Source organism: Lonchura striata, chromosome 5 (assembly GCF_046129695.1).
Source record: "Lonchura striata isolate bLonStr1 chromosome 5, bLonStr1.mat, whole genome shotgun sequence".
NCBI lineage: Eukaryota > Metazoa > Chordata > Aves > Passeriformes > Estrildidae > Lonchura > Lonchura striata.
This window is the reverse complement of record NC_134607.1, coordinates 38,508,909-38,522,387: the sequence shown is the minus strand read 5'-3', so window position 1 is coordinate 38,522,387 and position 13,479 is coordinate 38,508,909. Positions and strand designations below refer to the sequence as shown.

Genomic DNA, 13,479 nt, shown 5'->3' with positions numbered 1-13,479 from the left:
CTTTTCAGTTCTGGTGTATCAATGCATTTTTTCCACAAGTATATGACAAAGACTGTAAATCACATGTGCATTCCTGAGTTTGAGAAATTTCCTGTCTTAGTTTAGGAATGTACCCACTCAGATAAACTGGAGAAGCAAACACATCACAAACATTCTTTGGATTTAGCACTGAACTGAGTTTCTTGAACTTATAAGGAATTTAAAGCTTTTTAGGATATGTCTAAAAATCAAGCCCTTTAGATGTTTTCTGCTCAGGAAGCATTAGCTTTTAGCACCAGTTAGTCTTGCTCATAGAAGCTAGGACATACCTAGATATCCTCTGCCAAAGACAGTAGCTCACTATTGAAATTATCAAAATTTCTGGGCATAAGCAGTCTTTTGTCATTCCTAAAAAACAGTTTTAAAAATAATGAACTGCAGATCCAGGGCTTGAAATCATCCAGAATTAATCACCATTAGATCCAGTAATGTGAATCAAGGTCTGAAGTACCATCATGTTGCTGAAGAAGGATTTGTGTGAAGAGAAACAGAAAGAGATGAAAACAACCAAATATCTGCTACAACTTCATGACAGTCTTGCACCAGGGAAAAGGTTTCAAGTCAATTTTATCTGTCCCTCAGGACCACAGTGAGCCCATTTTGTAGTCAAAGAGAAAAGACAAGGGATTTGCTGCATCAGTTTTGCAATAAGTCACACCTGAAAAACCAGACTAAGTATCCCAAAGTTCAAAACTGCCATGACTGGGATTTGATCAAGACAGAGTAATACTGAAAATGCAGGGCATACCACATGTTACAAAAAGATTGACTTCCAGCTCCTGCTACCACCTGACCTGGTGCCTATGTCCTGGCTGGTAATGGAGGGTAATGGAGAGCAATGAGAAGCAAACTTAGGTTTTCTTCTTCAAACCAAGTCCAGGAATAAATGTGTTTCAGCTTTTAAGTCTCACAAATTTAAAGCATATCTGTAGTTATTCTCTAAATTAGATAAAGCATCAGGATCAGATACAGTACATTAAAAAAGAAACCCTGTAGAGAAAGGCAAAGCTTGTTCATTCTTGTTATGGACCACTTACGAGATCTTTTTTTTGGTGTTCACATCTTTGTTGGGTTATTTAATTTTTTTAAGTTGCATGACTTTTATTGGTGAGTAAAACAAGAACAGCAGGATCCATCTCCTATCTCTGTAACTCTTTCATCTGCTTAGCTGACTGTATTAGCCACTTTCCCTGAATGGAGAATGGGGGAAAGTTCAACAGCAAACTGACATAATAATGAGGACACAAAATATAGATGAAAAGAATACAAGCCTAAATGTCTGATGAACTGATATTAGCATATAAATGCAATATATGTACAATAGCAGCCTTTGAATTAAACCACAAAGAATACTGTCTACTTGATTAGTTGTTTATTTTTCCTTTTGAGGGAACACATCAGAGTCACAGATTGATACTTTAATAAGGAACACGAAAACCTTTAGTCAAGATTAAAAGGGCTAGTAGTTAGATGTCATAATTCATGGATACTGATTGTGCAGGACTTTGACAAGAACCATTAATTGTCACTGTGTAGCTTCCTTCTGAAGTCACATAATTTGGTTCTAGTTCTTAAAAGATGTGGTAGGATCATTAAAGGAAGCTTGGGGCTAAGCACTGATAATGGGACTATTTTGATATTCTTAGTACTTTCACAAAGGAACAGCATGTCATACATCTGTTCTATGTATTACACCAGAACTCTCTAAAGGAAAAAAAGTCTTTTTGTTGTCTCCACTGTTACCTAAGACAATGAGGTGTTAGGGTTTCTGGACTCTTTGGCAAGCCTGTTATACAGTAGAAATCTGAAAAAAAAACCCACAAAAATGCCCAACTCACATATAGCTTTCATATTTCCCAATATGAAAGAAAAAAAGGAAAAAAAAAACCAAAACAAAGGGTGTCTTCTTTCTTTCTCTGAAGGTTTCAGGAGTTCTAGAAGATAGGAATTTTCTTCTCCAATGACAGTCAGAATGGATGAACCCCCAGATTAATGTAAAATTAAACAGAAACTTTCCCATTCTCCTTTATTTCTCGTCTGCAGTCGCTTCAGAGCAGTAAAACAGAAACATGGCAGCATAAACAGAGGCTAAAATGTGCCCATGCAGACACAAAGCAGAAGAAAAATTCAACATGAGTACAGGTCTCAGTGCTCATTATTAAGGCAATAGCAGGGTTTAGGTCAGATAAATAAGCATAAGAAAGGCATGGAGGCAAAGAAGGTTCCCTCAGGCCACTGTGTCCCTCCTGCCTGAAGGACTGGCAGGTTTATTCCACTCCAGACTTATACTACTATAAAACCACAAGATAGCATCCACCTCACCTCACCTGCCTTTTAGGTATCTGAAGCTGTCTATATGTCTAACTGGCTGCAGGCTTCCTTTGAAGTCCGTGGGGAAGAGAGCAGCTTCAAGCCAAAGCATCTGATCTATTTAAGCTCTGCTAAGGAAGAGCTGCTCTCTCATGGTGCTTGTTTGTTATCCTGTTTTTCACAAGACCAGAAACATTGCTGAAATAAGGAAGATGAATCATATTCAAGCATCACTCATTTCTTGACAGCTTGGCTGTTGACCTCAGTTACTATGAGTTACTATTTCATCTAGTGAGCAAATGGGGATCAGCCTCCATGGAGAGGAAAGTATACAATTAAAATATCCAGCAAGTGTATAATTAAATAAAAATAGCTTAACTAACAATCCAGCAGAAGTTTTCATTCATGTAGTCTTACTTCCATGTCCATTTTGCTATCTAAATGCAGATGCTTGCTAATTAAAGCCACCTTTCAGTTTTTAATGGCTTAATATAAATACTGTCACTGTTCACACAGGACCACTTTCAGTCTCGCTTCAGACAGATATTGAACTCAGGATCTGGCTCTATGCCTCAGTCACAAGGGTTTTTGCTTTTTCTTTTCTTTCCCCTTTTCTTTTTTGAGAATGAGTTGAGCTATTTTTCAAAGTGAGGCAACAAAACAGGTATTATTTCAGGATGTTTCAAAACGGAAACTAATTCACTCTTCATAAAAGAGGAAACAAAGCTCTAGAAGAAGGTTCAGCACTACAATATCCCCTGAGGCTGGCCAATTACTTTTGGTTGATTTGGAAGATTCAAATCCTGCTTTGTTTACGACTCATTCTATAATCTTTAACACATTATTGCTGTTGACATCACATTAATTAAATAAGCACAGAGACAGATTGTTCCACCTCTTGAAAACAGAATGAATAAAAGACCCCACAAGAACAGATTTCTCTTTCTCACACATTGCAAACACCAGATCAGAGCCAGAAGTATTTCCTGTCACAAATTAAATTGGTATCTACCAATCTTTCAGCATGTGAGCAATTTCTGTTTTGATTACACACAGCACATGATAAATTAAAAACTTACAGAAGTTTCACAAAGGCATTCTTGGAGCTAATAACCGCTTCCTGTGCATCTCTCTCAGATCACATGCACCACAAGGGGAATTAAATGGACTCAGAGGTCACAGGAAACTTGTGTATGAGGAGGGAGTTCACTCTCAGCAGCCCCTGAGCAGCACTGATTCCAGACTGGAGTCATGTCCTCTTTCCTGTGCCCTGAGGAGTTGATTTAGAGCAGTAAAGGAGAAATGTATCTGGGAGAAAAATCACAGAAAGCAGTTTCTAGATAGTGAAAACCATTTCATTTAAATGTTTACACACTGATACTCTGGCAGGGTGCACTAGGACAGCTGATCTAGGTACAGTTACCATCCAATGGCTACTCATTAATCAAATAGTTCTTGATGCCACCAATGGAAAAAGGAGTATTTCCTTTGGTTCCTGCAGACTGAAGGCTGCTGCTGAGATCCTGTTTGGCACCAACAGCAAAGCAAGTACTTTGATGAGCAACACTGTTCTTAATCTTTCCCACTCAGCACAATCCACCCAGAACAGGACTGCTGATGTTTTGTCTCTTGTTGTAAAATTACAGTTTCTCTCCTCAGTATTCTCATAATGAAGATTTTCTCTTCCAGTCTTGATTGCAAGAACCAGAATAACTGCAAATGTTTCTGTTGCACACCTTTTTCATACTTCATTTTATGCACCTTTTTGTCCTAACTCCAAAACTCAAAGGTGTTTTGTCCTAACACCTTTTTGCCCCTTCTCCCAAGCTAACACACCATCTCTTGTTCAAGGAACTCCCTCCATGACCTCTGTATCTCGACGTGTTTGATCGTAATGGATACACTACAGAGAGTTCATTTGTTTCATATAATGGACTATGAGAGCACCTTGAAATGACCACACGTATTTCAGGCATGCTATTAATATCAAATAAACTATTTTAACACATCCTTAATCTTTCTTTAATAATCCATTCTAAGTAAATTATCTTGAAGCAATGCTAGACTAAGATTGATGGGTCTTTCTATAAAATCTCACTCTTGGCTCAGCACAAAAGAAATACTCTACCAATTACAGAAAGCTCACCCTGGATAGTCAAACCAGCTTCTTGAAGAAATAACAGGATGGGAGAGAGACTGATATTTCTGAAAGTAGTTCAGTGAGTCTTGCATTGTCTATGAAACAAGATAGATGCCTTCCTCTGCTTGCTCACAGCACTAGCAGCTTGCCCTGCATATGCATCACCAGAGTTATCACCAAGTGCAGCACCACTGTGCATGAAGTACCAGCACTTTCATGCAAACATTCCTTATCAGAATTGTATTTGCACATCTATACAAAGGGACTGCTTTAAAGGCATGGACATTTACTGGAAGAGTCTGTGCCCTATCCTACTTGAATTATTGATCAATTACAAACAGATTACCAACAACTCTGAATCGTTAAAACCTTATAATAAATCATGTAGATAAATAAAACATGTCTAGGGTGAATAATCTTCTTTCTCTCTTCCTCTTTCTAAATTCACTACCAGAAGCATGGCACTAACCTACTTATAGTAAGACTACCCTCTAAAAGCCCAAAGTCAATATTTAAAAAGCTGGTGGTCTTCTGAAGTAAAAAGAGCGCTTCCTCAGGCTTTATTATCTCAGCTGACAAAATACACACTTCTAATAAGTTTACCCTACAATACCTATGCCTCTGAAAACATTAATCATAAATAATTGGCAAATATGGTAACAAATTGCTTTTTTTGTTCCTTTAAAAATATTTTGTTCCAGCAATTTTGACAAACACAGAATCCTTGAAAAATGCAGTTAAATTATCTAGCAATACAAATTACAGTGCCCTAATTCAGCAAAGGCAACTGAATATTAAAAAGAAATAAATTAGGTCAGGTAAGGTAAGTCACAGTACCTGAGAAATTAGCTTTGCTAACCTATATTTCAGCATTAGTATGCTGATTTCTAATTTCACAAGGAAATTCCTTACTTCATTGTATCTTAATTAGCAAACAGACCCCTTTTTCCTTCTTCAGAAGGAAATCACTTAGTTTCTGGTTCAAAAGCTTCCAGTGCCTAAAAAAAAAATAGAAAATGTGAAGTTTAAAAAATACTCAAGATCCTAAATAGTTTACTGGATCTAGGTCCTGTTGTTCATGCCATAGGGCACTACTAAGTACTTAATGTATCTGTTTTCTCTGCCTGCTGCTTTACTTTGCTCTACTAAAAGGTAAGCTGAATTTTACTCACTGAATTTTACTCACTGAATAAGCCACCAAATTTGGGTGGTCCCAAAAGTTATACCAGAGACATTGTCTATAAAAAAATTAATTTGTAGAACATAAAAGAAAAAGGCTAATACTCTAATGAAGTAGCTATTTTCTAATTTCCAATTATAAAAATAAGTGTCTAAACTTGAGGATTGGAAGTGAGTTGGCAAATACTAAAAAAAAAATTTGACATGAATTCACAAGGACTGGTCATTCTTATTTCCTCCCAAGCCACATCAGGTTGTGCTCTGTGAAGCCAGCATTAATCAAATCTAGCAGAAGTCAAAAATCTCTTATTTCACTAAATCATGATGTTGGTTGTTTAGAAACTCAACAAAGTATTAACAATTGTATTTTATTGTTTATTTTATTTTCTCCAGATCATAACCCAGGCTCAGCAAGCTTCACATTCTTTCAACTCACATAGCAGTCTCTTCAATGGAAAATATCTTTCTCTTTATTCTACATACCCCATAGTCTATGAATAAATGCCAGTGTGACTCCCACTACAGAGATGGAGTCCTTACTACCACCCACATTGCTACAGGTGCTTCTACAGTTGAAGAAGAACAGTAATAGGACAACAGTATTTACACTCCCCTGGCACAGAAACTGCCCTAATTTCACAGTCTTCCCAAATACTTCAGGTCTGTGCTCTTACAGAAGTAACAGAATTCATCCCAAACTTTAAAGCATTTTTAAACTCAGAACAAATATATATGCTGTAATCCAAGCAAATATGCAATTGTGACTTCCACTACTTATTCTGCAATTGCCCATGCAAGAGGCAGACTCAGAGCTGGAGCTGTCAATATTGTGACTGTCAGTGCCAAGAAAAAAACCCACACCAATGCTGCTGGGAATATAAAATAAAAGAAGACTTCAAGTTTTCACCAGGACAAGTAAATCCACAACAGAAGCCTTACCCAGCAATGCAGCAGACCTCTTACTGAAAGAAGTCCCTCTTGCCTGATCTTTGAAGGGTTTTTACAAAACACTGAGCAGTAATAGTTTGCCTTACCCGAGTCATGGTCATCACTTCTCTGCCCAAGTTCATCTGCATGCGATGGTTAAATAGATGCAGCTTAAGCTTAATGGCCCTTTTGGCACTTAAAAGGGGAGGATTTGTACAGTGGAGCATCCTGCAGGCAGGAGCAGACCAGTCTGCTAAGAGCAGGATGGTCTGACAACAAGGCACGTGGCTGAGCAGGCCAGCAGGGGCTTGCTAAGGAGGTCCCTTTCAAAATAGGTTAAAGGAGCATGATGCTTTCCTCTTGATGCTATAGATAGTAAAGCAGTAGCAGGTTGCTACAAACACTTTGTAGCAATCACTATTCACTACTTGTACAAACACTATTCTCAGGTAATGCAGAAAACCAAAAAAGTGCTTGCACTGCCACTCAGACACTACTGCCCAAAAGTATTTGCTTTCTCTACACATACAGGGAGGGACATGTTCATAAGGAAGCACAGCTTAGTATTATTAATGTATGTTAATTAGTATCATTAATGTATGTTAACGTGCTAACAGCTACACAATGTGACGGATTTAGCAGGAAACTGAAGTACTCTCAATATGAATGCATAACCAACAGTCTGTGCCTAGAAGAGTTTTTGTATCAGTATATAAGCAAAATAAACAAACAAAACCAAGCAAAAAATAAGCTAAAAAGAAGAACACAGATTGACAATGAGTCTGTGGAATTTGCTGTATCAGCACACTATTTATGTCATCATCCCTTTCTGTAACTTACTACCAATGCTAAATCACATCTCTTTTTTTAAGACTATAATTAGTGTCCCTTTAATGATTTAGGGAATTATGTGCAACTTCAAGGATGCAACAGAAGGTGAAAAACCTTCTAAACACTGGGGGAAACTGGACCTTATTTTCAAACAAATGTTTCTGACTCTTCAGCTAATGGAAAACAAACAAAATCTTAAATACTGAACATCTTTGAAGATGTCAGCACTTTGATTTTAATTACATGAAACTCTGTAAAACTGAGTCAAACACACATCAGTAATCCCCAAATGGATTCCTTTTGTAACATTTCAGCAAACCCCATGTGGATTCCTTAATTTACTCAGGAAAAGAAGGAAATACTTTCCTGCAATATATTGCTTTTTCAGAAGAAAAAATATTTTAACTTTAGGATTGCTAGTTTGTCTCAAAATAGCATAAATTATCCTGCAAAGACTATTTACACAAAACTAATATGAAGTTCTGTCACTTAAAATTAGTAGCTTCTGCTAAGATTATAAAAGCTATGCAAGACATCAGGGAGTCCTCCAAAAGCTGTTTTAACTAAACTGAGCTGAAATAATTTGTTACTTCAGTGCTTTGTTCTACATCCAGAGCCAGAAAATCTGTCCAATCTCTCAAGACAGGCTCCAGCACTGTAAGAAGACTAAGGATTGCTTTACTGATGCCACCAACTGTACAAAGAGGACAGAGCCAGGCTGTCCTCAGTGGGCACAAGTCAAACCAAGTGAAATCCCAGTCAGTCATCAGGTAAAAAGCTTTGCCACAAGGATGATGGAAGACTGGGACAGGTTCTACAGGGAGGCTGTGCAGATTAAATCCTTGGAGAAAGCCCTGAGTGACCTGAACAAAACTGGCTCTGCTGTGGGAAGGAGCTATAGCTGGTGGCCTCAAGCCATCCCCTCCAACCTAAGTGAATAGTCCTATGTGAATTTGTTCACAGTATGTAACACAAGGGAAGAGAAATGAAGAGAAACAAACAACTTACCAGCCAGCTGGGCATTTTAAGGGAAAACAAGGGGCCTTACCTGAAAAACATAAGAGAAAGCAAAATGTTAACAATTCATCAAAATCAGCAGGGCAATGAATTGTAGTAACTCTTTGTACATAAAGAACGTATACAATTATGCATCCACAACATTACAAACATTTCCCCCAGTATGCTCAAACTCTGTAAAAGAAGACACAGTTATGCTGAAATGCATACCAAGGTCTCCCCACAACTGCATCTCCTGCAGCTTATACCCACAGGTCAAGGAAGGTATTTGTCATCTGTAGGTTCTGTGACTTGAACGTTTTCATACTCACCTCCTCACTATTTCAATTTCATCAGACATGTGCCAACATTTCTTGTAGACAATTTTACCTTCAGTCCCTGCTGAGGATCTGTCCACTAATGACCATAATGAAACATGCTTTGTGTGAGAGCCTGTTCATTTATTTTCATTCCCGTGAGTGCCTTCAGAGACCAGTGTTGCAATCACGGCTACTTACTATTTAATTCCCAGCCAAATTTATGGTCAAATTGAAAAATGGATGCAGGCTGCCTGATGCAGGATGCTTTGGTCTGAAGTGTCCTCATGGAATCATTATACTTGCATTAATCTTTAATCTGCAATTAAACAATCAGTTCTATGTAAAAAATAGCTGCAAACAGATCTCCTGAATGTGTACTAGGCAATATATCTTAATGAATGTATGTGTGCTGTCGAGGGTCTGCAATTAGGACAGCATCCATCACTGGGCCCCAGGTCAGCAAAAGGTTAGGGGAGAACGAGACATCCTCAAAGTCCTGAACATCCAACCATGCTACCTGTCTTGCTCTAGGGCTGTGCCCGCAGCAGTAGAGAACATTGAGAGAAAAGCCAGGTGAGGGTGGGAAAGGAGATACAATGGATTAAGGCATGGCCTCACTGACAAATCTGTTTTGGCAGAAGATGCAACCTGCTTTGAATCTGTTTCTTTCCAATTAAGAGACCTGCTTCCAGCTTGGGCAGATGCTTAATTGGAGATTGAGGCTGCCAGGCAGGCACCAGAGCCATGATCATTAACAGGTAGTTTGAAGCCATTAAGGTGCTCCTGCATGTCAATTCCCTTTTCATATACTACTGACATAAATAAATGCATCTTCTTCCCCATGGCAGCAAGCTCACCTTCTAGGGGGATTTGCACACGTGTGTCCTGCGAACACGCCTTTGGTTTCTGGGACTCTGAAGTTACTGCATTAGCACCCAAGGCATGTGATTCAGCAGGGAATAAAAGGGCCCTTCCTGCCCAATGTCAGTGTAATATTAGAATGGTACCAAATGGCTTCAACAATAGGTAAGCAGAAGGGCATCTGTTTCAGATTTGACTAAAATTGTATAATTAGATCTTGGTAAGAGATCCGTCTGCTCATGTGTGGTTTTATCAAATGCTCTTGCCTAATCCATACAAGGAACCAGTTTTCAGTCCTCAGTGGACAGTGTTTCTGATGCAAACATGGGCACAACCACAAAAAACTCTATACCTGTGCAGAGCATTCTGTGTGAATAGATGACTGCACCAATATAGCAGATTTTAACTATAAGCATGGGGAAACAAATCTACAGTGATACCCATTAATGCTGTCTTATTACAGGGCATTTGTCCCTTCCCCATTTTAGATTTAATAATTCCCTCACTGGTAAAAAAAAAAAAAAAATCCACTGGATTAATGTCAAGCAGTGAGATTCATTTTGTTTTATCTTACAAGGGTATCCTGACAAAAAAATCACAACTGCCTCATTTAATGATGTAAAGAATTCACTACCATGTACCACTTGCAGCTTACAAATTAGTCAATCTTGACAAATATACACTAATTAAGGGCAAGAAAGTAAAAAGCACTTATTGATTGCAAGGTCTGAAGCATCAGAAAACTGATTAAATATATGTTGTTAAGGAGTTAATAAATGAATTAACTCTGCTATGCCATGCTCTATGTATACACAAGGCTATGGTAGCTAAATGGCAATTCAATGCTATAGTCTTCAATTATTTCCAGTGGGCTAATAAGACAAGCAATTAGACCATTGTATTCACTTCAAACCACAGCATTAACACACCTACTTGTGCAAAGGAATAAATGATACCCATCAGGTTGGGGCAAAACTACTACATATAAAATATTTTGCAAATAGAAGACCAATTTGTTTAAAGAGAAGTCTAAGTCAGCTGCCAGATAAAAATAATAGAATTTTACAGTTGTAGAGTGATCACAGGAACATCGTAGCTAAGGTCCACCAAGAGGGAGAAAATTCCTACTTAAATGTATTTTAATGGAGATTCTATCCCCAAGATAATGCAAATCATGATGGACTATGATGTCTGCAAAATGACTAACCAAGACCCTTATTTTCTGCCAATTTGACTCTTCGACAACATGCTGCTTATGGTTTGGTGAGCAAGGTTATCATCCTGACACTGAAAACCTAGGGCCAGGTGCCCTAGAGAAGTTACAGACGGGAAACACAGGAAGTTGTCTTTTGCGAGGTCATGCAGAAACGAACATGTTTAGTCCCTGTCCCAGATGGTGTGTGGAAGCTGCTGGGCAAGCAGGGAAAAGGGCAGCACAGCACCCTGCACCCACACACCAAGGGCAGGGCAGGGCAGGACAGTGGTTCCTGCCCGAGGTGCTCACTGCCCCAGCTAGTTGTAGCTGGATGAGAAATCTCATGTCCTATGATCCATGGGATGGGGCTGCCTGGGTCTTGATCACCATATCAGAATTGATACTCAGGTTGAGAATAATCACATAAATGAAGCCACAGACTTACTACTTTACATATCTTCGTACCTGCAAGTGATGTTATACTGCACTTACCATACTTCCATGCTGCTTTATAGAATACCAAAAGATTTGGCTTTCATTAAAAAATTTAAAAATTGCCCATTTTTTTCTTCATTCCTAGAATATATACAATTGAATAAAGAGATCAGAAAGTGGAGGGATGTTTTGCAACTTCCATAGGAAGTAAAAATAATTGCACCTTCTCTTCTTTTTCTCTTTCCTCCCACATACACACAACCACAGCATACACTTATGATGTAGTCATGGAACAACAGGCCTCAGGAGATCACCTAAATCCACCCCTGTCTCATGGATTTACTTGAGAGAGGTTTATTTTGCCTACCAGCAACTCCCAGCCGTCCTTCTTAATTCTTCTAAGGGTCTTCTTGGATTGTAGTGGTGCATCCAGTACCCTCATCCTTGGATCAAAATCAGACCTCATCTCAGAAGCTCCTGATAAGCCTTGACCAAACCATCTGAGTGGTGAAGCATCCCTTGGCTATGCCAGCTGTGGGACATTCTGTGATCATATCAAGAGCTCTTGCATGGTAGAGGTGGGAACAATCAGAACACCAGATGCCCAATCAAGGTGAGAGGCAAAGGATAAGCAATTACCCTTTGCAGCCTTGGTAAACCATTTACTTGAACCCTAGTCCAAGTAGAGCAACACCATTGTGAATTGTAGCCCAAGTGGAATGGTACCATCTTACTGCACTTTGGGAAAAAAGCCCAGTAGTTACTGACTGGGGTTATGGCCAGAATGGAAACTTACTGGTGACCAGATCAAATCACCTTGTAACCCTATAAACAGTGGTCATAAGTGAGGCCCTTTGAGCTTTCCTGGACTGCAGCAGGCTGGGCCAGGAGCTCCCTCTAAGTGGGACACCTCTCAGAGCTCATGAACCCTCCAGCTTTTGATACTCAAACCATCAATGATGATAAAGTCTAGGCTAATACTGCTCCCAACATACAATTCAATGCTCCTTGAGATGCAACCCTTGCCTTTGGGAAACACAAAGGAATTTGATGTGAGTATTCCACTGCACCTCACACATTTTTCCTGTGTGTATATGAATTGAATATGACACGAATGTTACTATCTCAAATCTATAGTTAAGGCACTGTTATAATTGGTAGTTAGCCCTACTGACCTGCTTTGTAAAGGGTAAAGCACTCAGTGATTAAGTGCTGCTAAAGCCTTTTGCACTCTTATCTGTGGATCCATATCCTTTGCACCCTTACCCCCTTTTGCATTTCGAGCTTCCATGCAAATCATTGCAAATTGTTCCTAATTTGATCTTCCTTTATATGCTCTAACCTGTGTAGTAAGTTATAGAGTGAACTTTGCAATTAAACTCTGTAAAGCTGCATTTTCAAAAATATATATGTTAAACCCTATAATTCTCAGTTACGTGCACATTTATTCTTTCTCCTTCTTCTGTTTTTCCCTTCACATAAATTATGAAGCTTTATACTGAGCCATGCTGAATAACCTTAAGAATAATGGGTTTGCTCCAAGAGTACTTTGCTATTTTGACAATGCCAAAATACAGCAAAGCATGTGTTGCTTTGCATCTGTCAGTCACACAGCAGTCTCCTTTGCAGTCTATCAATAAGCACAAAGTGACGGGTGGTCATCTGAACAACACACTGTGCTTCTGTATTCAGCTCAGCAGTCTACACAATTTTAACCAGGGAGCTGCAAGGATAAGGAGAGAAGATCTTTTCCAATCAGGGTAAAATGTTTCAAGTGGCCCATTTTCACTCTGTATACTTCTGAAAGATGACTAAGACTCAATGAGAGAGATTAAGCTCTGTTGGAGGTTCACTGTATTCATAATATATTAATAACCAAGAATGCCTCAATTTTGGTTTTACACTGGCAGTAGACTAAGCTACAAAATAACACAGAGGTGAGAATGAAAACTGAAGGAAGTGACAAGGATTACTCTCCAGTAGCAGTGCACCTTGGGGAAGTGTAAGAATGAGGTTCTGTTTGCAAAAATACTTCAAACCAGTCATTGCTGAACAGATTTCCACAATGAAAAATTTCCTCCATGCACTTATCATTTTAACCTCTAGAAGAGTCCCACAAAAGTCTGTGAATGAGTTACAGCAATGGAAAGAAGGAGATGCTACTCATGAACAAACATTTTACTGGACTATGTCAAAGAAAAAGCGTTTCTTAAAGGATTGTGATAATTCAGATTTTTCTGGCTGCT

At 38.8% G+C, this 13,479-nt stretch overlaps 1 protein-coding gene across 3 annotated transcripts in view; it reads right to left on the bottom strand.

Moving 5' to 3' along the window:
• The window catches only part of PDZRN4 (PDZ domain containing ring finger 4), a 228,406-nt gene that overhangs the window by 64,418 nt on the left and 150,509 nt on the right, over positions 1 to 13,479 (bottom strand). Inside the window, exon 2 of one of the 3 annotated variants that reach the window (XM_021545294.2) lies at positions 8,435 to 8,474. The exons of the other annotated variants lie outside the window; for them this stretch is intronic. Coding sequence (XP_021400969.1) covers positions 8,435 to 8,449 — 15 coding nt within the window. The 5' untranslated portion in view covers positions 8,450 to 8,474. The remainder of the gene's footprint in view (positions 1 to 8,434; positions 8,475 to 13,479) is intronic. 3 annotated transcript variants of the gene reach the window in all.